The following is a 27,983-nucleotide window of genomic DNA, read 5'->3' as shown; positions in this document are numbered from 1 at the left end:
CATTCGCCTCCTCCATACTCTCTCCCTCCAATCTGATATCCAATCTTTTATCACCTAATCTTTTTTGTTATCCTCATAACCTTACTCTTTCCTGTATTCACTTTTAATTTTCTTCTTTTGCACACCCTACCAAATTCATCCACCAATCTCTGCAACTTCTCTTCAGAATCTCCCAAGAGCAGTGTCATCAGCAAAGAGCAACTGTGACAACTCCCACTTTGTGTGATTCTTTATCTTTTAACTCCATGCCTCTTGCCAAGACCCTCACATTTACTTCTCTTACAACCCCATCTATAAATATATTGAACAACCATGGTGACATCACACATCCTTGTCTAAGGCCCACTTTTACTGGGAAATAATTTCCCTTTTTCCTACATACTCTAACTTGAGCCTCACTATCCTCGTAAAAACTCTTCACTGCTTTCTGTAATTATAAGGGTAATGCAGAATTTACATCTGGCATCATCACCATCTTAATGCACTTGATCTGACCTTGCCAACAGCCCCACCTTTGACAAAGACACTCGACTTTTTGTCAGCAACTACTTTATTACACCAACTTTGATTATATTTTCCCCCTTTAGCACTCCTGACTTCCCTTACTGACTTTGCCTCTTGCATACTCCTAACTCTGACTTGGTCTCTGATTTTCACACATATCTTTAGCATAGTGTTTGCACTCTGGAGGGGTGTTAATGTTGCAGTTTTATAACTGTAGTGTAAAGCAACCCTCTGGCAAGACAATGATGAAGTGAATGATGATGAAAGTTTTTCTTTTTTTGGGCCACCCTGCCTTGGTGGGAATCAGTCGATGTGTTAAAAAAAAATCCTTAGCACGTCCGACCCTTGTAAGTTTAACACTTACTTTTGATTGTAATAATATTATAAGGGAAAGTACTGAACTCACAGGGGTCATAAAGGGAAATGGGAGGCATTCTGGTTTGATCCAAGGAAAAGAATGCATCCCATTCCTTAGATCAATATCCCCTCATTAGCATCAAGATACCTTGCTTAGTGATTTCTATGTAATAATGGCACAAGTGTGCAAAAAATTTCAGACTTACTGTCTGGCTAATTACAGACTAGCTAGCAATATTAAGTTAAAATTATATTCCATTTAATTTGCTTTACAAAAATATATTTTAGTTACTTTGAAGTGAAAAATCTTGAAATGGCTATGACTGCCTCATGACTAAGTTTCAATCCCATTTAATGCAAGTTGTCCCACAAGGGAAGTTTCTTGATGCCAATGATGGGCTCTTGATCCAGTGTGGTCCAAGGAACTGGGTTCATCCTTTCTTTCCTTGGATTGAATGTGATTGCCTCCCATTTCCAGGGTGCTGTATGACCCCTTGTAAGGTAACCCTATTGGTTTAGTGCTTCCTCAAATATAGCATAAGGTAAACGTACGGTGACAAGTATAGATTCAATTACAAAATGTCAGGTCAGAATTTTATTTGGGGGATTACAGTTTATGTATAGATGGCAAGCTGTATGGCAGCGTTAAAAGCACAATTTTGTAAATTGGAATTTTTTGAGTAACAATATAAAACAATGTGATTAGAAATTATAGGTTTTCAACTACAAATAATAAATGTACATTCTTTCCCCAAGTTCAAATACCTCATCAGTTAGAGTACCATGCATTTATTGTAACCTTTTTTGGAAAGGACAATTATTTCAAGATCTGTGCCAGCATAGGATTTTAATTTTATCAACCACCCTTTATACCTGGCATAAGGAAGATAAAGATATGTATAAGACAATATCCTTAAATTCATTTAGAAACATTCTTAATGGCTTATAGTAATTTTTCAGTTTGCTCTACATTTCTTTACATATTGCACATAATACCTAATATCTACAGTGGACCCCCAAGTTTCGTGATTAATCCATTCCAAAGAGTCTGCCGACTGGCGAAATTCATGATTGGCGAATTATTTTCCCCATAAGAAATGATGGAAACCCAATTAATCCGTTTCAGACAGCCAAAAGTATTAACAAAAAATATTTTTTTAAAGATTAAATATAGATTTACATATAGAAAACAATGACAAATAAATATAAAGCACTAATAAAATGGATAAATGAACATTTAACATCACACTTAACCTTTATTGATTCTTGTTGGTGTAGGAGGCAACAGGAAGGCGAGTTTATTATGCTTCAATATGACGCTAATATCATCTCTCCGGCTTATTTATTTATCACAATTCATCTAATATGACATTATAAACAATATTAATAACATAGAAACATGATATATACTTTAGAATGAATAAAATATGTCATAATGTATGAGAGGAGTAAATGGTGTAAGTGTTGTTGTTGGGTTTAAGGGCCGTCACTGAGAGAAGCCGTGTTGGTGGCGGTGGAGGCTTTGGCCACCACCATCACACTTAAACAATGTATGTAATTTATAAATAAGAAATATTTACATTTTAATTTATAAATAAGTAAGTTTATTCAGGCATACACAAATACAGTGGACCCCCAGTTAACGATATTTTTTCACTCCAGAAGTATGTTCAGGTGCCAGTACTGACCGAATTTGTTCCCATAAGGAATATTGTGAAGTAGATTAGTCCATTTCAGACCCTCAAACATACACGTACAAACACACTTACATAATTGGTCGCATTCGGAGGTGATCGTTATGCGGGGGTCCACTGTACAGTTACATACATAGATTATCATACATAGCAGCATATGTGTAAAGTACCCAGGATAACCCAAAAAATTCAAGAGTGACATATATTTCCATTGGTGTCCTTTTATATTTACACTTACCTTGGAGGAGATGTTAGTTTGATGAAGGAGATGTTGGCAGAGGTTTAGGGTGGTGGAAGATAACAGGGCGGTGTATGTTCAGCGGTCCTATACACATCCAACTACGTTGGAGAGTTACTCTCATGTTGTTTTTCTATCGCTTACCTTACTTGCTACACTGTTAATTCTACACTTTATCCCTGGCTGGAGCTATAGCCTTTATCGATACCTGCTGCTTTAGTATCATACATATTGTAGAATCACTGCAGAAGGCACATTCTCCCCCCTCTCTTCCTCCTCTACTTTAGTACTTTGCTATGAGCTTTTCTTGAATTCTATCATGTTTCTCACCTTCTTTACCAAAGGGCTGGCACTAGGAGCTTTCTTTGGCCCCATGGTGGCTTATTTAGCAGTTGCAAGCACAAAAAAAATGAATTATTATGAAATGTGTTGTATGAACCCGTGGGGTGATGGTCACATGCTGGTAAACAATGGTACACCGAGTGTGAATAGTGCGGGAGACTGGCTTTGTGCGCGCTGATGGGCAGATGCGTACCAGAAGGTCGCCGAATCACGAGTCCAATCACGAACCACGAAGCTAAATTTTGCCGAAAAAACTTACTGAAAGTCGGATTTCATGAAAGTTGCGGCCGCCGAACGGTGGGGGTCCACTGTAGTATTTGGTAATCCCATAAAGCCCTGAATTTTTGTATTTAAATATTGCATGATGTACAATATATTGTACTATTTTATCAAATAATTTATTCTCAATAGTGTACTGAAATGTCATTTCATTAGTTAAAGTACATAAAAGTGAAAGGAGGTAAAATGTACTTACAGGAGAGCCCAGTGTATTTGGCACCTCTTCAGTGCTCCATGTTTTCATTGGTTTTCAACTGAGCCATTGTTCATTATGTTTGGTACTTTTACCGCTTTTTCCACCATTTTCGTGCAACAGGCATGTAAGGGAAGGGTGAACGGTGCCATATTTTAAGGTAAGTATTATATGTACTATGCATTTATTTTACTTTTTTAATCTTTTTTTATGCCTAGCTGTACTGAGCACTTAATATATGATAGTGTAAATTCGTTATCGGGCATTTTAGATGCATTCGATAATGAAAACACGCTCTTCTTCCACCCGCCTGTGATTTTTTGCTTATCGCAAGGGGAACCTAAGAGCCATACAAATGGGGCCCTCCTGTACTGTAGATTATTAATCAAGGTGTCAGCTTTGCTTCAATCATTTCTCTAAGTCTTGGTGTCTGAAAAATTTAAATCAATACAAAATACAACTGACAATTTTTTCTTTTAAATATTATAACAATAGGTAAATGTTTTAAGTTTTACTTTATGCAAACATGTACAATTAATTAATAGCAGTAATGCCTGGAGGGGGAGTGATATGGTTATAGAGGTGGGAAATATAGTACCAGCATTCTGAAGGATATATAGGGATGTTACAGTTTGGTGAATTATTTGAATTGTGAATGATGATAGTGGTAGGAAATAGCAAGTGTTAGAATATTTTTCTTTACATTATCTCAAAATGTTTGTTTTATCAGTTGCTCCATATACTATTAAAAAGATTTGCAATAAGTGTGAACAATATAAAAAACATTCTTTTCCCTGGGATCGAAAAATGCATATAACGCATATACTGTATATGTTTCCCTCTAATTACTGGGAGGCATATGCTAAGTATTTTATTAAAATAATATTGGGGACTGAACTGTAGTGGTTTATTTCATGCCTAAATATACAAAGTTATGAGGAAACCAAACTGTGAAAACAAAAAAAAAAAAAATTAAAAATCTAGCTGCTACGTTGCTCAGGCTGATTTTTTCTTATTCAAGGTTAACTTTTTAATACCGCATAAAAGCAGCAAAATGTTAGCCAAAACAGTCCATAATTTATGAACAAACAAATGACCTCATTACTAATATAACCATCAGAGAATGTCATAGCTTGTGAAAATCATGTTCAAAACATGTTCATTAAACTTAATAACTGTAAGAGATCATGATACACTTCAATGAAGCATATATACACTTTCCACTACAGATTTTGCAAGCATATCACATACCTATGATACAAGAAACACCTTGCTGCATAAAAATTAAAGGAATTAATTTTTCATCTTAACTTAAAATTAAATCACAGTTTAAAATTGATCATTATTGGCACCTAATGGCTTGGGGTCTACTGGGTTAATAATTTTGTCACCATATACAAAATGATGAATACATCACCTTTACCCACTTGTGTGGAATGTCTTCAAGTTCTATGCTTATCAATTGCTACACCTTTATTAAAAAAATCATAGTGGCAGTACTGAAAGGATAAATATACAAAGAAAACAATGAGGGTGAAAAGAGGAATGCATAAGATTTGTATAAATGAGATGAATGATAAAGGAAATGCAATAAAATTCAAAAGGCATGAGCCCCCCCCCCAAAAAAACAAGAAAAAGTTAAATGCAAATCCATAACATAAAACTATTTTGGTTATTAAAAAAATCTGTCAAGGTGATGAAAATATGAGATACAAATACAAAAGACAACCAGAGAGCAGGAGCAGAATTTTTGTTTGATTGTTAAGTGTCATGGTCATTATTAATTCCTTGAGGGGTAACTTGATCAGTTAGTCAGGTAATTATAGTAAAAATATAAATGCAGGCATAACTGTAACATTATAAGAAAAGCATTAAAAAAAAAAATGTCCTTCAATCAATAACTGGACAAATCACCGGGCAAGTGGCTAATATGTAACAATTTTACTTTAAATATGTTGATACTGAACGTCAGTGATTTTTGAAATGGCAATTTAAGATGTAAAGCTTCAACTTGAACTTTAAAAAATGTTAACTTCCTTTTAATTAATAATTAAAAGAAGTTGAAGATGTACATAGTTTTCATTATAATGAATTATTAATGAATAGTGAGTACAAATTTCAACATTTCAGTAAAATAATCATATGGTAGATCACATGAATGTTGAGTCAGCAGATGCTCCCTGTAGATGGTGGTGAGAAGAACGTGACTGGAAAAGTTCTCGTAGCAGAGCTGCCTTTTCACGCTCAAGAACAGTAATGCGCTCACTTTTGTTGCTTACTTCCTGAAAATAAATTTTTTCATTTTTTCATTTCTGCCAATACAGAAATAATGCACAAACATACATCTGAAGAGAAACAAGGATAAACACTTGTTTTCTTTTAAGCCAATGATTTTACAGTAGCACAGCGTGAAAGAAACACTCATTCAGTATTACTCATACCAGCTGCCTCTAGAAATGTGATGGTCCAACGTTGACCCAATAAAACCCTTTCAGAGTGTAGGTACCGTACAGGACTAATCACAGCCAAAATGGATCTGGAAAGCCAGTTTTTCCAAAGCCCTTCACAGGTACTATCTCTTATCTTAATCCTGTGGATCTTGTCCACTCAGGGCCAGGAGCTTTGAAACCCATTTCTAAATTATTTTTTTTTATTATCACACTGGCCGATTCCCACCAAGGCAGGGTGGCCCGAAAAAGAAAAACTTTCACCATCATTCACTCCATCACTGTCTTGCCAGAAGGGTGCTCTACACTACAGTTTTTAAACTGCAGCATTAACACCCCTCCTTCAGAGTGCAGGCACTGTACTTCCCATCTCCAGGACTCAAGTCCGGCCTGCTGGTTTCCCTGAACCCCTTCATAAATGTTACTTTGCTCACACTCCAACAGCACGTCAAGTATTAAAAACCATTTGTCTCCATTCACTCCTATCAAACACGCTCACGCATGCCTGCTGGAAGTCCAAGCCCCTTGCACACAAAACCTCCTTTACCCCCTCCCTCCAACCTTTCCTAGGCCGACCCCTACCCCGCCTTCCTTCCACTACAGACTGATACACTCTTGAAGTTATTCTGTTTCGCTCCATTCTCTCTACATGTCCGAACCACCTCAACAACCCTTCCTCAGCCCTCTGGACAACAGTTTTGGTAATCCGCACCTCCTCCTAACTTCCAAACTACGAATTCTCTGCATTATATTCACCACACATTGCTCTCAGACATGACATCTCCACTGCCTCCAGCCTTCTCTTCACTGCAACATTCATCACTCATGCTTCACACCCATATAAGAGTGTTGGTAAAACTATACTCTCATACATTCCCCTCTTTGCCTCCAAGGACAAAGTTCTTTGTCTCCACAGACTCCTAAGTGCACCACTCACCCTTTTCCCCTCATCAATTCTAAATTATCTGTAGATATATATAAAGTAAAAAATCTAGAAATACAAAAAAGTATAAATGAAAAGAAAGCACAGTACTGCTTACCACTTTCTGTATTCTTCTTCTTTACATTACTTTTATAGTAATTCACTCGCAAATTTTAATACATCTTTCTCCTCATCCCAAACATTAAATTTCTGCCTAAATTTCAAATTCTTAAAATATTCTCCCCATTTCTTCCCTCACTCAGAGAATATTCCTAGATGTCTGTGAGGGGCTCTTGATGCAAAGAATTGTATCTGTCCTTCTCTTCCTTGGACTAAACCTATATGACCCATGTGATCCCTAATGGTTTAGAGTTCCCCACTATATACTGTATAATAATAATTACTCTCCATTTTTCCGATAAGTAAAAGAAGTACATACAATAGTATATTAAAAAATATTTAATAAATCAATTATTGAAGCCAAAGTAGTAAACAATTTGTTTATTCTGCAAACATCCAAGTGTACTGCAAAGTTCTTCATACCATTTTACATTCACTGCAAACTAACCTCAGTAAGAAGGTGATTCTGGTCTTTGAGCCTTATAATAATCCGTTCCTGGTCACCCGAGTCTGCAACCTGACCTCTGGCACCAGAGTTCCGGTGATTACTACCAGCAACAGCAGTGGATGTATTTGAGCAGATGGCCAGGTTCATGTGTGATGGAAGACCATGCTCTGTTGCCTCCATGAGAGCTTGCAAATGTGCATTAACTTCATGAATACGTGCAAGCTGAAAGTGTAGTTTCTCTTGTTGTGCTTCCAAGCTTGGTTCCTGTGATAATTATAAAAGATGCATTACCTCTTCTTGTTTTACAAAGCCCACATGTGCAGTGTTTTGGACAAGTTCTAATCAGCTGACAGTTACTAAAAAAAAAAAAGGTACAATATAATAATTACAATAACTTGAAGGGGTGAACATTAAAATGGTATAAAATACCGACAGGTTGTTAGGTAAGACACATATGCAACAGTTAGGTATCTTTATTTCGAAACTTTTCGCCTACACAGTAGGCTTCTTCAGTCGAGTACAGAAAAGTTGATAGAAGCAGAAGATACTTGAAGACGATGTGATCAGTCCATCACCCTTGAAGTTTTGAGGTGGTCAGTCCCTCAGTCTGGAGAAGAGTATTGTTCCATAGTCTGAAACAATATGGAGTTGAAGTGACAGGATGGAGCCTATATACCGCCAGGAGGCGAGATGTAGGCCACTAGTAGAGGTAAGAATGCTGTCGTTGGAAGGTCAGGTCCCTCTCAAATCCAGCCATTCTCACTAGTAGAAGTTGACAAAGTTGATTTCAGATCTGTACCAAGATACTCTTGTGTTGCAGTGTCTGACAGAGTGAACATTAAAATGGTATAAAATACGTTTCGAAATAAAGATACCTAACTGTTGCATATGTGTCTTACCTAACAACATTACAATAACTTGTTAATATTAATAGGGTTGGTATACAAAGTTTGAGGGTCAAAGATTAATTATAGTTAGACAATATTTAAAAAATAAGGTGGCCTTGGAAAACCTTTAACCTACATGCTTGGGAGGACCTTGTGGTAGATAGTGAATTCTTTCTGAAATGGCTTGTAACTGCTGCCTATACCAGTTTCGTGCTCTCTCCACAACCTCGTAACCCTGGATCAGCATATCTCGCTCAGCCTCCAACTGTTTTAAGCGCCTCAGCTATTAAAAAAAATATAATTACTAACCACTTTCTTTAATTAATGCATGATTTAGCCCTTTCACTGTCTCGACTCCTGAAATTAAAAGTGCTGACAGTGTCGAGATTTAAAAAAAATCCTCTGAAGTGGTAGAGAATCTTTTCTGAAGGTACTGACATCAAAAATGTGAAATTTGATGAAAAACATGGAATTACACAGGCACAAAGTTGGTGGTCTGGAAGCAATTTAAGCATTGGCAACTTCAATTAATTTGAGTCTTATTTTAAGCAAATTCCATTGCTCAGTTTATCAAAATTCCTAGTTGTTTTGCTAGTATGCCTTCTCTTCTATTGACTGAGTGCAAAAAACTGCCCATTCAACTATCAGGACTACCCTAAAAACTCCAAAGAAATAGGTAATTTGGCCAATACACAAAATTCATCAAATTCCAATTTAAAAACAGGGTCCAAAATAAACATTGTCTCAGGTATTAATACAAAAAAGCCAATAAAACCACAAAACCACCTCAAAGTCTCTTATTTTAAACCAAGTGCAAGGCCAAAGGTTTGCTTTTCCTATTGTGCAATACATGGGGCAGGATTTTTTAATACCACTCATACTCACCACAGATTCATTCTTTTGTGTTTAGGCCCTAATTTACCACTCACAGCACATCTGACAGAGCTGTGCTTAAAACATGCATCTACTGGAGTCAATAGCACAGATCTTCATGGGAGACAGTGAAAGGGTTAAGTGATGACAATTTAGTTCAAAAGTGAAATATTAAAACATGAGAATTCAAAGGAATACAGCAATGATAAAGCAATAGAATATTAATTTTCCTGCATACCATACTGCAGTCAATTCCATTTTGAAGAGTGTGTCTCCTGGGCTCTCGTCTCCTGCTCGATTTTTTATGAGTGGGTGCTGCACTTGGTGCTGTTGTCATCACTGTGGCTGTAGCAGTGGAAGCCTCAGATTGGGCTGCCACATTTGCCCTAGTACTATCCCCACCATCCCCTACTCCTCGCCCAACAGGTTCCACTGCCAATGATGATCTAGGCAATAAAAGAAAATAAGAACTCAATTTACAAGGCACTGTAATATTAAACTTACAATACTACTACTACTAATAATAATAATGTATTTATGTGAAAATATACTGTATATTAATTGGATGTGGATAATGGAAAATGGCAGTAAAATTTCTCCAACAGCACATTATGCACAGTTTTCCCACAAATCTAACAGTAAGATGAACAAAAAAATTAGTGTTAAAAAATAAGTTCATAGTTCAACCTTACTTTCACTTTTTTTTTTGTACTCTTGCAATTCACAGGCACCAACAGGGACAATGCATCCATACAAGTACAGTTGGCAACCAGAAACAATACAGCCAAGAAAAGTGGCAGAACAGCAGGCAGAAACATGTCAAAACAGTTTTCTAGTGACAATGAGTGGATACTTAAAATCACAGCACTATCATCCACTAATGGAGGCAGACCCACAGGTTGATCCACTAATTAGAGCCAGGTAATATGAGAAGTGACCTCTTTGTTCATCTAAGGATCATGCCAGAATTATTCACAAGATGATCTCCTTATTCAGCACTGGGCAAAGCCCACACCAGAGAGCAACAGGCCAAGGGTAATGCTCTCTTTCCCTACAAGGTCAGAAGATGGCCATCCACAGAAGGAAGGCACTCTAAATTTTTATAATAGAAACATTTGTTGGGCACTGAGGCTGATCTAGCACAGATGGAGGTTTAACAACATGAATGTGCATTACCATTTATATCTTAGCCCTATGACATAATTTTCAACATTACTCGACATACTATGTTACTAATTCTCTTGTTTATAGTATTGTGAAAGTGTAATCTTACCAATTAACTTTTCCTTTTCTTCTAAATATTGTCTTCACTAAGTAGTGCTCAACAAGCAGGTAAAATTAGGAATTCAGCAACAGTGAGATAATTTGCCTCTTGATCTCTGTCATTTAATTGTCTTTTCAAACCTTAAAGCTTACTTTTATTTGGCGAGCTCTAAAGTCTCTTACAATATTTTAAACTGATAATGTCCATGTTTACTATAAAATATAGCTTCAGTTTTTCTTGTGCTATGACAGTGAATGCCTGCCTTTCCCAATACATAGTAGTCGAGGACAGTTCACATCTCCGTTCCAAGTGACGGCCATGGCTAGACAGATGCTACTGCCCTGCCAAACCCTGCATTCTTCTAAGGTTATGCTGCTTGTACTCTGCTTCACTAAATATTATACACTTTCCAGTTGGCATTTGAGGACTGTTTAGTTTCTTGAGCATTACTCTGTGTATTTTTTTCTGTTTTACTGTTGATATCAGAAGTTTTAATAATTACTTTTGAACTGTTGGTGTAGTCTTAACCTAATGTTCTAAGAACAGTTCTGCCTTTACCATGCAAGTCTACTGCAATGTCATAGTCTTTTAAAATACACACACATACAATGCAGTTCAAATACCTGGAGTTTACCTGGAGAGGGTTTTGGGGGTCAACGCCCCCCACGGCCCAGTCTGAGGCCAGGCCTCATGGTGAATCAGGGTCTGATCAACCAGGCTGTTACTGCTGGCCACACGCAAGCTGACATACGAACCACAGCCCAGTTGGTCAGGTACTGACTTTAGCTGCCTGTCCAGTGCCTTCTTGAAGACAGCCAGGGGTCTATTGGTAATCCCCCTTATGTATGCTGGGAGGCAATTGAACAGTCTTGGGGCCCTGGACACTTATTGTGTTGTCTCTCAGTGTACTTGTGGTGCCCCTGCTTTTCATCGGGGGAATGTTGCATCTCCTGCCGAGTCTTGCTTTCATATGAAGTGATTTTTGTGTGCAGGTTTGGTACCAATCCCTCCAGGACCTTCCAAGTGTATATTATCATGTATCTCTCTCGCCTGCGTTCGAGAGAGAATACCTTCAACCGTTCCCAGTAGTTTAGGTGCCTTATCGCACTTATGTGTGCCCTCTCCAGGTCTGCAATGTTGCTAGCCTTGAAGGGGGCTGTTAGTGTACAGCAGTATTCCAGCCTAGAGAGCACAAGCAATTTGAAGAGAATCATCATGGGCTTGGCATCCCTAGTTTTGAAGGTTCTCATTATCCATCGTATTATTTTATCCTTTATTTTATACTAATTATTAGCTTACAGTACCTGCCCATTACTGTATTTTATATTTTTCTAACTCATGGCTTTTAAACAGGGCTCTACAAAATTCTATAAATTTTACAACTTTGAGAACTTCTCTTAAAAATTAATCCCTGCTTTGGCCATGGGTATAAAAATCACATGATACTGATTCATAACAACTATCAGAAAACTTCAACTCAACACATTAAAAGCTGGATTATGATATAATATAAAATGCTACAAACAAGCATAAAAATACAGATAAGTTATTAAAGCAAAATTTGTAGATATTCATTCATAAACTACTACCCTAAAGTACATAAAATTGAAGACTACCAAATAAAAACTAGAGACAATGCACATAAAACATTTGCAAACTTTTCAGAGTTAAGGAAAAAATGTAAATTAAATTAAAAAAAAAAAAAAAAAAAAAAACTTGCAAATTAACGTAAGAATAAAAATGCTTAAACAGTACAGGAATACTACTAACGAACAACTTAAAAATGCATTAACAACTTAACATTTTGGGTACTTCTTAAACTTCTATTGTTCTAATCACATCCAGCAATAAATATTTTTAGTACAAGATAAATACATAATTGTTAGCAAAGAATACCACAAACCTTGGTTCTCGCAATTCTTTTCTAAGTATACTCTTAATATTATTATTATTACTATTATTGTTATTATTATTATTATCTCCAGGGTCCCCTCTGCTTCTTTCTTTGTGCCATGTCTGCAGAGCAGATCGTATCCCAGCCCGTCCAAGAGGTACTGAATTTCCTTTGTCATCAGAGTCCAAGAGCCGCTCTAAACTAGAGCCACGCTCACGGCGCGATTCTGGGTGTTCATTACGCTCTCTGGAAATATTAAAAAGTTTGAATAAAAAACAAATAAATTTTCATAAAAGTGATTGTTTTATTCTCCCCCTCCTTTCAACAAACCGGCCATATCCCACCGAAACAGTGGTGTCCCCCCCCCCCCAAAAAAAAAAAAAAAAAAAAAAAAATTTTTACTTTTTAACTTTAGTAATGTATACAGGAGAAGGGGTTACTAGCCCCTTGCTTTTTTTTATTATTTACCCAGAAATAAAAAATAATTTAGGTGAATAATTTTAAATTAGTAGGAATAAAATGAGCAACATAGCATTCAGAAAATATCACTACTAAAACAATAAAAGTATTATCTGGTTACCTTTCTGTGTGTGTCCATTCACTTCGATCATGATCCCACTTTCTTTCAGAACGATCTCGATCCAATGAATGGGTAGCTCGTACATCACCTGGCATTCTGCCATGCTCACTCATGCTACGACTTTCCAAGTGTCGATCTAAGCTATGGGTTCCTCGGTCACGGTCCATTACTCGGGGAGGTTTGGGAGGACCTGGCATGTTTCCTACTGACTTGGAATGAGACATGGTTCCTCCACCTCCCATCTTAATGTCAGATTTATTTGAATGCATGCGTGGGTCAGTATCGTAGTTATGGTGTGTGTTTGGTTCGTGATGGTTGATAGGTTCATCTAAATGAGGCATGGACACTGTTCGTTCTGCACGAACATGCTGAGAAGAGCTTGTGCCTGAGTGCATACTGCCTGGTAGCATGGCAGAATTTGTGGAAGGTTGTTTTGAGTGCAGTTCCTAAAATAAGAAATAAATAAATTATTAATAGAGAAGACTAAGCTATTTCATTTTTTTTTTGGCCAGACAGTAATAAATCTATTAATACTGTATTATAGAAATTTTCTATTATGGTAGTTTGTTTATCATACCTGTATTCACAGATTATGAATGCTACAGTTACAAAAACATTTACCTACATAAGAAGTTCTTATGTGTTCAGTGATGCAAGGCAAACTATATGTGAAAAAGGATGAAAAAAAAAAGATGCAAACAAAGATAAAATTAAAGAATGAAGGGCTGATAAAAAAATTTTTCCTACGAATAAGAATAAGTTCTGGAAGGGGATAAATAAGGTTATAAAATCAAGGCAGCTAAAAAAAAAAGTTCTTATGGGAAAAATAGTGAAATTCGGAATAAAAATGTATAAATGTTAAGAGATGGCATATACTATACAGTATTTTGAGAAATCAAGTACACTGACAAAGAAAATTTAAGAGTCAGGCCCACCCAACTGGGGAGACAGTGAAGATATATAAATAAAACGTGGCTACTTATTCTTGAAAAGAGTTCTAACCTGGTCCAGAAGAGGTGCAGAAGGTGGGCGAGAATGTGGAGGTGGAGGAGGAGGACCCATGGATGTCACCAATGGTAACTTTGGTGGTGGAATGGCATTGTTTGATGAACAGGCTGGTCGGTCTTCCATCTTGTTGCGTAATAAACTGATCTGATAAAGCATCTACAATGAATACACTGTCATTGATGCATTTCTCATGCATAATTTAAAAGTGAAGGTAATATTTTCTTAATATTATAACTTTTTCTCTGAAAACTTAATTCATAACATGAAGAGTCACTAGATGCAGCACTTTACCAAGCAATCTGGTTACAGGCAATCTCTGCACTTGTTTTTAAAGGTCCAGTATCATAATTAAACTGTATTGTGATAAGTACTGTGCATTCTTTTGGTTATAGTTAACTATTTTCAGTAAGAAAAGAAGTGAAGATATAAAACTGTACACACTGACAACCAATGAAGCATACTGGTAGGGAGCCGTCAATTGTTACAAGAAATAAGGTAAAGTCAAAGCTTTATTTTCAAAGTTAAATTAGGAACTCTTTTTGAGGTAGGAATGATTAAAAATGAGATTCAGTATTTTCAAGAGAATAGGTAATGAAAGCTAAAGAGAGCAAAGTGAGTCTTATTACTAATGGTTAGAATAATATACACAATAATGTTGGATATGTACAAAGAGTCTATGAAATATTTTTGATATTTTAAAATTTAATGACCATAATTAATTTTTCAAATATTCCCAATGACCTTGTTTCTTAGAGAAAGCTGTCTGACTCCTAGAATCATACTAAAAAAAAAAAAAAAAAAAAAAAAAAAAAAAAAAAAAAAAAAAAAAAAAAAAAAAAAAAAAAAAAAAAAAAAAAAAAAAAAAAAGTCAACAACTGATGGTATTTAAGCAATTTAAAATTTCTACAAAGAGAATGACAAACAAGGGTAAGTGATAATAGCTAGAGCAGTTTAAGCACTATACAGAGAAAGGGCAAACAAGTAATAATATCAGAGATGTAGAGTACAAGACAACTAAATCATAAATTCTCTGAAGAGGTTACCTACTACAGTGGACCCTTGACCAACGATATTAATCCGTTCCAGATAGCTTATCTTAAGGCAAATTTATCGTTACTCAAATTAATTTTCCCCATAAGAAATAATGGAAATCCAATTAATCCGTTCCAGACAGCCAAAAGTATTAAAAAAAAAAAATTTTTTTTTCATGAAATATACATTTTCCTACAAAGAAAACAATGAGACATGCACAATAACTACATAAATAAATGTTAAACTGACACTTACCTTTATTGAAGAGTACTGATGAGTGATGAGACACTGTTTTTCTTGAATACTGGGATTTTCAGAGTGATACACGAGTGAAGGCTTCTCTTTACAATCCCCACTAGCATTACAACAAAACATGAGAGTTAGCCTATCTTTCATAGGCTTGTGTCCTGGGAGTGCCTTTTCCTCCTGAGTAACGTAGGTCCTGTTCGGCATTTTCTTCCAGAACAGGCCTGTTTCGTCACAATTGAACACTTGTTGGGGTTGGAATTTTTCAGCTTCACCGTGCCTTATCACACTGTGTATGCCACTATGATTCTTAAATCTCTCAACCCAACCTTTGCTGGCCTTAAATTCACCAATATGAGTATTAGTTCCAGACATTTTTTCCTTTTCACCTGGGTGTTAGGCAACTGGTGTGGGTTGCATCCTGGGGGGGGACATGATTAAGGACCCCAATGGAAATAAGTTACAGTTCTCGATGACGCACTGACTTTCTTGGGCTATCCTGGGTGGCTAACCCTCTGGGGTTAATTGTTTCTCGGTAACCGTTTCTCGTTAAGCCACACCAAAAACACACTCTCCACATCTTCGAGTAGTACAGCTGATGGTGGTGGAGCAGCAGCTGACGGTGGTGCATCAGCAGCTGACGGTGGTGCAGCAACTGCTGACTGTGGTGCAGCAGCAGCAGCTGACCGTGGTACAGCAGCAGCTGACGGTGGTGCAGCAGCAGCCGACCTTAGTACGATAGTATTTCTCACCCTTTTTACCGCAGGGTTGGCACTAGAAGCTTTCTTTGGGCCCATGGTGGCTTATTTAGCAGTTACAAGCACTAAAAAAATGGAATAATACAAAATTTATTGAATATATGCGTGGAATCGTCCACCCTGGCTTGTAAACAATGACGGCAGGGCAGCTGAGGCACTCAGGCTGGATGGATAGGTTCGGGACGAATCATATTGGTCGAGTTTTTCATCGTTGGTCGGGCCAAAATTTTTACGCTCAAAACGCTTCGTTGGACGAATTTATCGTTAGACGATGCCTTCGTTGGCCGAGGGTCCACTGTACTCTTAATTATTGTATTCCATACCAGGCTAAATGGAATACAACAGGTGCATAAAGTCTTAAAAATAAATAGTACATACTATAGTATTTAGTAAAGAACAAATCAAAATAAATCCTTGCCTGTATTTTATCCATGGCAACACTACCAGGGAAGAAGAGGAAGATTGTTCACAATGAGATTATTTGGTCTTAAGTCATATTTAAAAAGCTGAACTACAGTACTTTGTACTATGATGCATATTTGCAAATTTCATGCTCTCTTTCTTAAAACATTCTTTTAATTCTTTTTTGTTTCCTCTTTACTCATATACAACTTACTTGTACCACATTATTATTGTAATTAAGAGAATGCTGTCACTGTCATTGCACCTGACACAGCTGCCTCTGGTGCAACTGCAACCTGAAGTAGACATAAACCTTAACCTGAGTGGGAGCATTATCATCAGCAACAGCATATTGCTCTCTATATTATAAAAGTAAGCGTGTGATGTATACATTTCAAAATAAAGCATGGAAAAAAATTCAGCCTCTTTGTACCTTGGCCAAATAAAGGCTTCCTTGTGTGACATTCAAATGTCCAAGCAATTCTCACCTGTAATCCAGCACAGAAACGCTCAAAGGAGAGGTAACCATCAGGCGGAGTGACTTTACGGAGACTTGCCAGCACCCCACGAGGCATTCCTTGGGCTCCATCATCTTGCCAACGCCGCTCAATTTCTGTATTTGATATACTATAAAGTATATTATACTACAGTACATAACCACACTACATATTTTTTTTTTTAACACACGGGCCATCTCCCACCAAGGTAGGGTGACCCATCAAGAAGAAACATCATCACTCACTCCACTGTCTTGTGAGAGGCAATCCAATACTACAGTTCAACACTGCAAATATCCCCACCCCTTCTTCAGAGAGCAACAGACTGTTCTTCCCACCTCAAGGACTCAAATCTGGCTAAATGGTTTTCCCAAATCCCTTCATAAATGTTACCTTGCTCTCACTCCAAAGGTACATTGTCATAAAAATCACCTGCCTCCACTCACTGTATAATTATGATAAATCCCTTTCACTTCATAGTAGTGATAACCAACTGAGGGATGTATCTGCCTAGTCATAGAAATTGTGATCTCTCTTACCCCAGAAAACTTTCTGAACTACTACAATGTCTCAGAGTTTTAGCTAAAAGGTGCAGTTTCAGTCCATTAGATGCCACCATCTGCTTACTAGAGTAAAATGTCTAAATATTTATACAGTATTCCTCAGCTGAAGCCACCACCTGACACAATTTAGACTCTTAATCACTTCAATACCCTTTAACAGTTTTCAATGATAAATACTGCACTGTGTTATTGCCAAATTTTTATGCATTTAGTTGACAGAATATTGGTAAATTTTTAAATACACCAGCTGTCTCCTACGGATTTATGGATGGAGACCTGAAGGATCTGAAACCCATTTTTTTTTTTACAATATAATATTGAGTTTACATATCATACATACAAATATTGTGGCATTTTCTACATGAGGGGTGGATTTGTTATAAATAATAGCTAGTTTAATATTTCTCAACATTTTTTCTTGCAATATACAGTACAAGAAAACTTGAAATCATGCACAGAAATATTTGAGAATTATTAAAATATATTTTATTTATTTAACTTGAATTGAACAATGATATTTAATAAGACTATATACAATATAATGCACCATTCATGGAGACTGCTGAATTTTCATGAAGTGATTCCAAAATATGGCAACTTCAAAGGTTTTCATATTTCAGCAATCAAAACCTCTCACCTGAGAACTTAACATAACCAGTGCGCTGGTCATCCATAATGTCAAATAATGTTCTCATGGCATTCACGAATGGCTTGGGCAAGCCATCCAGAGCAGTCAAGCCAGTGTTTGTCTGTGTTGCTGTCATCATGAAGGTACCTCTTGTCTGTTGAAAAAAATGTTAAGTTTAATTAGGTACAAGTACACTAAGTACAAGATCATACATCGTAACATGTGTAAATTACCTAGGATAACCCCCAAAAAGACGTATTTCCATTGGGGTCTGCAAGGTTATTCAGGAACAGGTGCACATAAATACAATTACATGTGTAGATTACCTAGAATGACCCAAAAAAGTCAGATAAAGTGGCATTTCCATTGGGGTCCTTGTTATTATACAATGGGAATATACCAGCATTATTCACCACGAAAGGGAAATGCAAACTGGACGAGATTTCGGTACTTCAACGACTATTATCAAGTCCTTACTAGGATTCTAACACCTGTAGTACTGTAAAGAGGTCAAAAGAAAGCAAGTGAGTGGCCTGTCAAAAGGTCAATTAAGTTAAATTCGATCCTTTACTAAGTGTTTACCTACACAGCTTTACATTCTATGTGTGTCCAGGCTTCAAGTGTTGCCTCGGGTGAGCACAAGATCGGCTGCGCCTCAGAGTGAAGCCTCCAGGAGACAAATGGCACAAAGGTTGCTGTCAGAGGCTTCACATGGTGCACCTGCTGCTGCTCTCACTCAGGTGTAAACACAACTTGAAATGCGGGTCAGCCAATCAGAACCTGAAGTGTCCGTGACGTCACCCGTCCCACTTCAACCAATAGCCGGCCTCGGGAGCCCCTGTGACGTATAACCGCAAGTTGAAATGAGGATCAGCTAATAAGAGCGTGGAATAGCATTGACGTCAATGAGTCGGATCAACCAATAGCCGACCCCAAGACATCCATGACGTCACAACCCCTGCCTTGGTTCTTTTTTAAAGAACGCGTTGCGGGTTGAGTACACCGGATGGGGCGTGAATGGGGTTCTGGGAGCGGCTTTCTGGGCACCTTCCCACACCATTCACCACCAAGTTGTCTAAACAATAGCAATACTAGGACTATTTCACAGTCTCTTGTGATTTATAATCATCTACAACAAATTAGTTATATATTACAATGATCTGGGGTCCAGTCCCTAGACCCATTATGTACCTTTGTAATCTTTTGACTACCGCCCACAGGATGGGTATGGGGTGCATAATAAAGATATTAAACTAACTATTACAATGACCTGGAATAAGTCACTTTGTCTGACTTCTTATTGGGTTATCCTAAGTAATTACTATGTTACTATCATAATTTGTGTAACTATTAATGCGTACCTGCACCTAAATAAACTAACTTAATTCTTAATTCGTACCTACAAATATTAAATGCTCATGAGACCGTATATTGCAACCAAGAGGTAATTTTATTCGCGGAGTTAATGGGTTCCCACCCAAGGAAGGGGACATCCTCAACCAAGAGCCCCTCACCGGCATCAAGGAATGTCTCTTGAGGAGCCACTCATCAAGAATGTGTGGAGGAGGAAGTGTAGGTGTACCACCGTTTGTACCAACTGGTGGCTGGTTCCTGGGGCAGGTATAGTGCCCTCAACCACCCCCATGTCTGCATCACCCTCTCTCTCTCTCTCTCTCTCTCTCTCTCTCTCTCTCTCTCTCTCTCTCTCTCTCTCTCTCTCTCTCTCTCTCTCTCTCTCTCTCTCTCTCTCTCTCTCTCTCTCTCTCTCGCTCTCTCCACCTTACTGTAATGATGACAAAGAAATGTTCTCAATTATGAAAGACAGGTATTAGGTGATATGCCAGACGAATAAAGCATCTTTGTTTGTACCTTGTCTACTGAAGAGGGCCTCAGGTAAAGATTGCAATATACAGTTACCACTCTACAGTTTCATTGTCTCCATGTCACTGTATTACATACCTATAGGGTATTCTGGGAATCAACGCCCCCGCGGCCCGGTCCACGACCAGGCCTCCTGGTGGATCAGGGCATGATCAACGAGGCTGTTACTGCTGGCCGCACGTAGTCCAACGTACGAACCACAGCCCGGCTGATCCGGCACCAACTTTAGGTATCTGTCCAGCTCTCTCTTGAAGGCAGCCAGGGGTTTATTGGTAATTTCCCTTACGCTTGGTGGGAGGCTGTTGAACAGTCTTGTGCCCCGGACACTTATGGTGTTTTTTCTTAGTGTACCAGGCTTAGATATCCTGCGTAACCAAAATACATTCTCTATGTCTGCTAATATCTCCCGAAATAACGATTTGTAAAACAATATTTATTTCGTGGTGTACATGGGCTGTATGTATTGAAAAATGTAAACTAATGGTCTGCGTTCCGCCGAGTAGTAGTAGTAAACTATAGAAGGCAATTGTAAGCAATCCACAGAAATGGCAGGATTCGAACCCATGGCAAACCAGCCCTTAATCTTGGAGGTCAGGGCTCTAACCACTGTATTATGCTAGCCTAATATGAGTCTTCCAACCTGATATATTTCTGTATAATAAAAAGCACAGTAAGGGCTCCACCGTGGCAAGTAATACAGGTCTTCACGGATGAATGTCGCATCAAATAGGTTGTGTTAAAACCTAGCTCAAGTGACTAAAACTATTATCGATGTTTTCGCGAATCAATGGTCACGCTTTTGAGGGAACTTGAGCTAGAGCTTGCTACTAAAGCAGTAGTATGGGATTCGTCGGCTGGTAACCCCCTCGTCTCACACGTGTCGGGTTTCAATCCCAGGCACGTGTAAACGATGGGCATGTTTCCTTGCACCTGATGTCCCTGTCCACCTAGCAGCAAGTAGGTACCTGGGTGTTAGCCACCCTACACCTGCTATCCCTGTTCACCTAGCAGTCAGTAGGTACCTGGGTGTTGGTCACCTTATACCTGTTGTCCCTGTCTAACTAGCAGTCAGTAGGTACCTGGGTGTTACTCACCTTACACCTACTGTCCCTGTCCACCTAGCAGTCAGTAGGTACCTGGGTGTTACTCACCTTACACCTACTGTCCCTGTCCACCTAGCAGGAAGTAGGTACCTGGGTGTTACTCACCTTACACCTACTGTCCCTGTCCGCCTAGCAGCAAGTAGGTACCTGGGTGTTAGTAGACTGTGGAAAAAGACACTTATATACACTTCTTGACATTTATTAAAACCAATGTTTCGCCACGAGTGACTGCTTCCTTTAATAAATATCCTGAACTGTATATAAGTGTCCTTTTCCACATCTTGTTGGTATCTTCATGCTATTTTGTGCTCTGTGACCTGGTGGCTAAAACTCTCGCTTCATACGGTGACGTCTGGGTTCGATTCCCAGCGAGGGTAGAAAGATTGGGCGCGTTTCTTTACACCCCATTAGAAAAATGGGTACCTGGGTGTTAGCGGACTGGTGTGGGTCGCATCCTGGGACAAAACTGACCTAATTTGCCCGAAATGCTGTGCATAACAAGCAGCTTTCTATGTAGTAGTGTCATTAATGTCAGCTATGGTCTGTATACCTTGTACATGTACTTGTAGAAATAAAGATATTATTATTATTATTATTGTTATTATTATTATTATTATTGTTCTTATTATTATTATTGTTATTGTTATTAATATTACTATTATTTCTCCGTTAGTGGATTGGTATGGGTGGCATCTTGGAGGACAAGATTAAGGACCACAATGGAAATAAGACAGACAGACCTCGATGACGCACTGACTTTCTTGGGTTATCCTGTGCGGCTGACTCTCTGGGGCTAAAAGTCCCAACAAAATCTTAAGAAACCTGTAGATTATTATTATAATCAAAAAGAAGCGCTAAGCCACAAGGACTATACAGTGAGAAACCTGTAGAGAACACAGGAAGGACAAGTATAGCCAGTATATATCTGCCAAATTACAAATACAAACCTTCGTGTAGAAATACAAGCAAATAAATAAATAAATTAAATTTTGACGTTTTAAATTGGCTATCCAATTTATGCAAAAGGAATGTAATAGAAAAAATAAAAGGTTGGTGAGAATATCATGTGTTAGGGGCGCGGTGAGAGCAACTCGCCAGATAAATAAGGCGGAGACATCTGGCGGCCATGAAGTGGGACACCGCCTATTTTCTTCAATTATGGGTTCTAGGCTGAGGCAAGTAAGCTTACTGTAATGTCAGGAGCTTTATAGCTGGTGGTGGAGGACCCTGGGGGTCGGTGGGGCCGCCTCAGGGCTCAAATAACCCAGGAATTTAGGGAAATTTGGGCGTTGATTGACCCCTCCAGATTTTTGACGTTTGACTTTTTTCGTTTTTTTTTTTTGCTTTATTTTTTTCTTTTCCTTGTGTGGGAAAACGTTCATTTAGGAAGTGTTTCTAACAGGTGTAGGGAAGGAAGTTACACTTGAGTTGTGACATTAGTACTAAGTGTAAGACAGGTTGATACTAACATGGGAGATGTTTGAAGCATTTGACAATCAAAACAATTCTATATTCCTGTGATTTGCTTAATAAGTTTATTTAGGTACAGATATACATAAGTACAATTAACATACATGGTAACATACGTGTAAATTACCTTGATTAACCCAAGTAAGTCAAGTGACTTATTCCCTTTGAGGTCTTTGGAACTTAACAGTTATGTATCATATGTAGAAATTTACCTTAACATAAACATCAGATGAATATTTTGAGTATCAGGGGTAAGAGTTCTTTTGTCCATTTGAAACTGACATCAGTCCATGAAATCCATCACGGATACAGAGCTTAGAAATCGATTAATATATTTGTAGGCAAGCGCTAAACACAAAAGGGTTATAAAGTGCTTGGAGGAATGGTAAGGGCGGGGTTAATTTTAGGTCTGATATGAGGATTAGTGACCTTACAGGATTACTAACCTAGGATAACCCAGGAAAATCAAGTATTGTTGTTTATTCTCATTGTGGTCCTTATGAGATTCTTGAAGGACCCCAGTAGAAATGAAAGTCACGGGCTGAATTTTTTTTTGTTATCCTAGGTGATTTGCACTATGTATGATAACTGTACTTATGTGTATCCGTACCTAAATAAATTTAATTTCTCTCAGCTGAGACTAGTGTGCAACCACTTTGTGCTGCTATGGAGCACCACACAATATACGTATTGACACCCGAGGAAGATTGTCTTCAGTAGTTGGAAGGGAAGAAACATTTCTCAGTTTGGTAAAGATGGGTGATCTATCATGGCAGATGCATTTATTGTGTCTCTTCAAATGTTTCAGACAGGGTATATACATTACATAAAGAGGCATATATTTCTGTGCATATACTGTACTTTGATTGTTTACATTAATTATTGTTTAAGGTAAAGAATTGTGGGAGTTAGTGCCCTGGCGAGTCTCAGCCTTTATAACACACTTGTAGTCAATAGACCTTAAATGTTACTGTCATATTTTGGCTGTTGACAGTATTTCAGCAATAAGCAAAAGAGTGAAGTGTTAGGAACAGGATTTTGCATTCCACCATCGAAAGGAAAACTCACAGCTTTACATAATTACAGTATAGATAAACAATTTTATTTCAATCTTTGTCATATACGTTCGTATTTCACATGTGAGAGTGGTCGTCAAATTTGAATTTATTGAATATGTAAAGCATAGTATTGTGTCTAGTTTTTTATTCCTGAATTTTGTTTATCTTTGTTATATGGTACATGGGGCCCATTTTGTTTGGTCACAAAAATTGAATTTAGAAATATTTTCTGGTAGAGAGAACCCAAGACGACTCCTAGAGTGCTGGTGTGAGGTGGTCGGTCCCAAAGGAAGAGATCGGCCAGCATGGATTATTCAGAAGTTCCCCAACAGTTACAACAATGAAGAAATTCTTAAGTGTGTTCCCCAGTTTGCCTTCCCATGTTCTTTTGAGAGGTGGGTTTTTGAGGTTTATGCCCCTCAGGTTACAAATAATATTTAATTTATTTACTCTGTTTAGCATACAAATACTATATCATATTATATGTATGGGCTCTTATGGTGTGCATGAGGTGTTGTGTACACCCTTTCCTCACTTAGTGACGCACTCGTTTACTGATGACTCGGACTTGTGATGGGATCTCTGACCAGTATGCATACCTAAATGATGTATATTAGAGCTGATTTCCTCTAGTCTATTTATTACAATATACAGTACACTACTGTATAAAGATTTAACCCTTTGACTGTTTTCGACGTATAAATACATCTTACGAGCCAATGTTTCTGACTTATATATACTCAATAATTCTAGTGGCTTCAAATCAAGCGGGAGAAAGCTGGTAGGCCCACATGTGAGAGAATGGGTCTGTGTGATCAGTGTGCACCACATAAAAAAATCCTGCAGCACACATTGCGTAATGAGAAAAAAAACTGATCGTTTTTTTGGAATAAAACGCCGACTTTGAGGTGTATTTTCGTATAGTATTTATCGTTGTATTCACGTTTTCATGGTCTTAGGTGATAAAATGGAAAACATATTACAGAAATAGAGATGATTTTCATTACTTTGACGATGAAAACGACCTTGAAACTGAGCTCAAACTAGTGGATATGTTCGATTTTTACCATTGTTCAGGAGTAAACAAATCACACCACACGTCCAATACACGTCACCTGGGGAGTCTAATATTCTTTCACTAGTGCACTGATATTATTTATACCATTTTTACAATAATGCAGTAGTCTGCATAACAGTAAATTTTGTATTTTTTTGTATGAATAAAAAATCAAAATAGAAAGCAATAATAATATAAGAGGGGCCTAGAGATGTGACTAATGAACAGAGGATATGCTATTTTAGTGCCAAGAATGTCTACCTTGTTTATTCTGGACCCTATTTTGAAATTGGCATCTTTTTTAATTTGCGTGAAAATGGCCAAATTGCCAATTTCTGACCACTATATTGGGTAGTTCAAATTGGTAAATGGGCAGTTTCTTGTACTCAGCTGATAGATAAAATGGAGTTCTAAGGAAATAGCTATGAGTTTGGTCAACTGGAACAACGAAATTGGCTGAAAACAGGGCTCAAAGTCGGCGAAATCGCCGATACACATGTCGCCGATTCCGCTAACTTCGCGGGAGCGTAATTCCATGAATTTTCGACCAAATTTCGAACTTTTTGTGTCATTACCATCGGGAAAAGATTCTCTATCATTTCATAAGAAAAAATAATTTTTTTTTCGAATATTTGGCGACATAGAATGACAGTTTCAGAAAGGGGCCTGAAACAGTCAAAGGGTTAAAAATATACCATAAATGTTATAAATGATGCAAAGGTAACATTAAAACAACATGAAAGATGGTTGACACAAACCCGCTACTATTATAGTATGCTCCTCACTTAGCAATGAATTCGTTCACCGATGTAGTCTTAGGAACGGAACTCCATTGTTAAGTGAGGAGAGACTGTATAGCAAAGATAAACTCAACATTTTCAGTAACTATGATAAAAAAAAAATGCCTTCAGCAATATTTTCATTTTTTATTTGCATAGTGTTGTAAGGCATTGTTTTTGGAAGTTCAGATGTTGAGTTCATCCTTGCTGTCCTCCTCATCTTATGTTTTGTATTATGAATGAATTGTTACTATAGTCCCAAACTGGTCAGGGTAGTACCTGCATTCAGTTGTGAGATGCCTAATGACATATTTGAGAGTTGTGTTGTGAATTGATATAAGCTTAATATCTTTCTTTTTAGCGCCAGGTACATTGTGCTTTATTGGGCAGTATGGATGTAGGATATTTTGCCTATCTCTTGAAAATCTAGCATGTCACATAAGGTGTCGTTATACTCTTTTACTTAACCCTTTGACTGTTTTGGTCGTATATATACGTCTTACGAGCCAGTGTTTCTGACGTATATATACTCAATAATTCTAGCGGCTTCAAATCAAGCGGAAGAAAGCTGGTAGGCCCACATGTGAGAGAATGGGTCTGTGTGGTCAGTGTGCACCACATAAAAAAAATCCTGCAGCACACAGTGCGTAATGAGAAAAAAAAAAACTGATCGTTTTTTTGGATTAAAACGCCGACTTTGAGGTGTATTTTCGTATAGTATTTATCAATGTATTTGCGTTTTCATGGTCTTAGGTGATAAAATGGAAAACATATTACAGAAATAGAGATGATTTTCATTACTTTGTCGATGAAAACGACCTTTAAACTGAGCTCAAAGCAGTGGAAATGTTCGATTTTTACCAATGTTCAGGAGTAAACAAATCACACCACACATCCAATACACGTCAACTGGGGAGTCTAATATTCTTTCACTAGTGCACTGATATTATTTATACCATTTTTACAATAATGCAGTAGTCTGCATAACAGTAAATTTTGTATTTTTTTGTATGAATAAAAAATCAAAATAGAAAGCAATAATAATATAAGAGGGGCCTAGAGATGTGACTAATGAACAGAGGATATGTTATTTTAGTGCCAAGAATGTCTACCTTGTTTATTCTGGACCCTATTTTGAAATTGGCATCTTTTTTAGTTTGCATGAAATTGGCCAAATTGCCATTTTCTGACCACAATATTGGGTAGTCCAAATTGGTAAATGGGAGGTTTCTTGTACTCAGCTGATAGATAAAATGGAGTTCTAAAGAAATAGATATGAGTTTGGTCAACTGGAACAATGGAATTGGGTGAAAATAGGGCTCAAAGTTGGCGAAATCGCCGATACGCATATGTCGCCGAGACCGCTAACTTCGCGGGAGCGTAATTCCATGAGTTTTCGACCAAATTTCAAACTTTTGGTGTCATTACCATCGGGAAAAGATTCTCTATCATTTCATAAGAAAAAATAATTTTTTTTTTTTTTTCAAAAATTTAGCAACATAGAATGACAGTTTCAGAAAGGGGCCTGAAACAGTCAAAGGGTTAATGACTCATCATGTAGGACTTTGAGGGGGTAAAGGTCATTGACCCCCCTCCTGCCTTCAGTGTCATATGCCTCCTGTATTCAAATGCCAAATATCGTTGAGTCATTATTTTAATTGAGATATCATTATAAGTATCCTCAAAGATCAATAAATTATGCATAACTTAAAGTTATTGACAAATATGTTTGGCCTGTATAATTTTACAAAGACAGGGGAGGATTAGTCTACATACTTAGCTTTGAAAGATCTGGGAATTACCACAGTATTTTATATATATTACTGCAGTTTTAAATAAATGCAGTTGTACCCCGAGTTTCGACCATAATTTGTTCCAGAAGGCTGTTTGAGTGCCGTTACCGAACAAATTTGTTCCCATAAGGAAAAATGTAAATTATATTAGTCCATTTCAGACCCCCAAAAATATACTTACAAAAGCACTTACAGTAATACACTTACATAATTGTTTGAGTTGGGAGCTGTACGAAACTCGGGGTACCACTGTACAATAGAGTTGTATAACCTATGTTTTTGATGGTAATAGAGCACAACCTAATGCCACTTGCACATAAGTCAGTTAAAAAACTTTTGTGCACAACTTCCCCAGTTGTCATACCTGGTACATACTGAAGACTTTGGCATGTTTAAGCAGTGACACCTGTTTTCATTTTAGTTGATGAACAGGAAGAATTGTTGGTAGCTTTATCATGGTGTTCTCCTGTAAGATAATTATACACCAATTCATTAAAGACTTATTCCTGGGTTTAACTAATCATTTAAGTTTTCCTATATCCAGTAGGTAAGCTCATTAATAGTTATTACCCATTTATTGTATTCAGGTGAGCAATGTTCAGGGCAAATTACAGTATATCCCATGTACTAAGAAGCCTTATATGTCCGCTTTCATGTCACAAGGTT

The 27,983-nt window shown here is 37.5% G+C and overlaps 2 protein-coding genes across 8 annotated transcripts in view; one reads left to right on the top strand and one right to left on the bottom strand.

Annotated features, from left to right (window-relative positions):
- Positions 1 to 1,441: 1,441 nt before the first annotated feature.
- Positions 1,442 to 18,935, bottom strand: LOC128692683 (suppressor APC domain-containing protein 2). 3 transcript variants are annotated; one of them, XM_053781969.2, is made up of 10 exons: positions 18,759 to 18,935; positions 18,186 to 18,330; positions 16,977 to 17,101; positions 14,045 to 14,194; positions 13,043 to 13,488; positions 12,472 to 12,708; positions 9,543 to 9,750; positions 8,568 to 8,714; positions 7,545 to 7,808; positions 1,442 to 5,889 (listed from the first exon to the last, which is right to left on the bottom strand). In XM_053781969.2, the coding sequence occupies exons 2-10, from the start codon at positions 18,313 to 18,315 to the stop codon at positions 5,758 to 5,760; spliced, it is 1,839 nt and encodes a 612-aa protein (XP_053637944.1). In that variant the 5' UTR covers positions 18,316 to 18,330; positions 18,759 to 18,935; the 3' UTR covers positions 1,442 to 5,757. The 3 variants fall into 3 exon arrangements, with proteins under 3 accessions (XP_053637944.1, XP_053637943.1, XP_053637945.1); XM_053781968.2 differs by having other exon boundaries at positions 18,763 to 18,935; XM_053781970.2 differs by lacking the exons at positions 16,977 to 17,101; positions 18,186 to 18,330; positions 18,759 to 18,935 and adding an exon at positions 16,703 to 16,784.
- Positions 18,936 to 22,228: 3,293 nt separating this feature from the next.
- Positions 22,229 to 27,983, top strand: part of LOC128705241 (uncharacterized) — a 112,470-nt gene continuing 106,715 nt past the window's right edge. For all 5 annotated transcript variants that reach the window (XM_070089962.1, XM_070089964.1, XM_070089961.1 and 2 more), the window contains exons 1-2: positions 22,229 to 22,335; positions 23,925 to 24,083. In XM_070089962.1, the coding sequence (XP_069946063.1) occupies positions 22,319 to 22,335; positions 23,925 to 24,083 (176 nt within the window). In that variant the 5' untranslated portion in view covers positions 22,229 to 22,318. The remainder of the gene's footprint in view (positions 22,336 to 23,924; positions 24,084 to 27,983) is intronic.

This window comes from Cherax quadricarinatus, chromosome 30 (assembly GCF_038502225.1).
Source record: "Cherax quadricarinatus isolate ZL_2023a chromosome 30, ASM3850222v1, whole genome shotgun sequence".
Lineage (NCBI taxonomy): Eukaryota > Metazoa > Arthropoda > Malacostraca > Decapoda > Parastacidae > Cherax > Cherax quadricarinatus.
The sequence above is the reverse complement of the archived record's forward strand: the minus strand, read 5'-3'. Positions and strand labels throughout refer to the sequence as shown.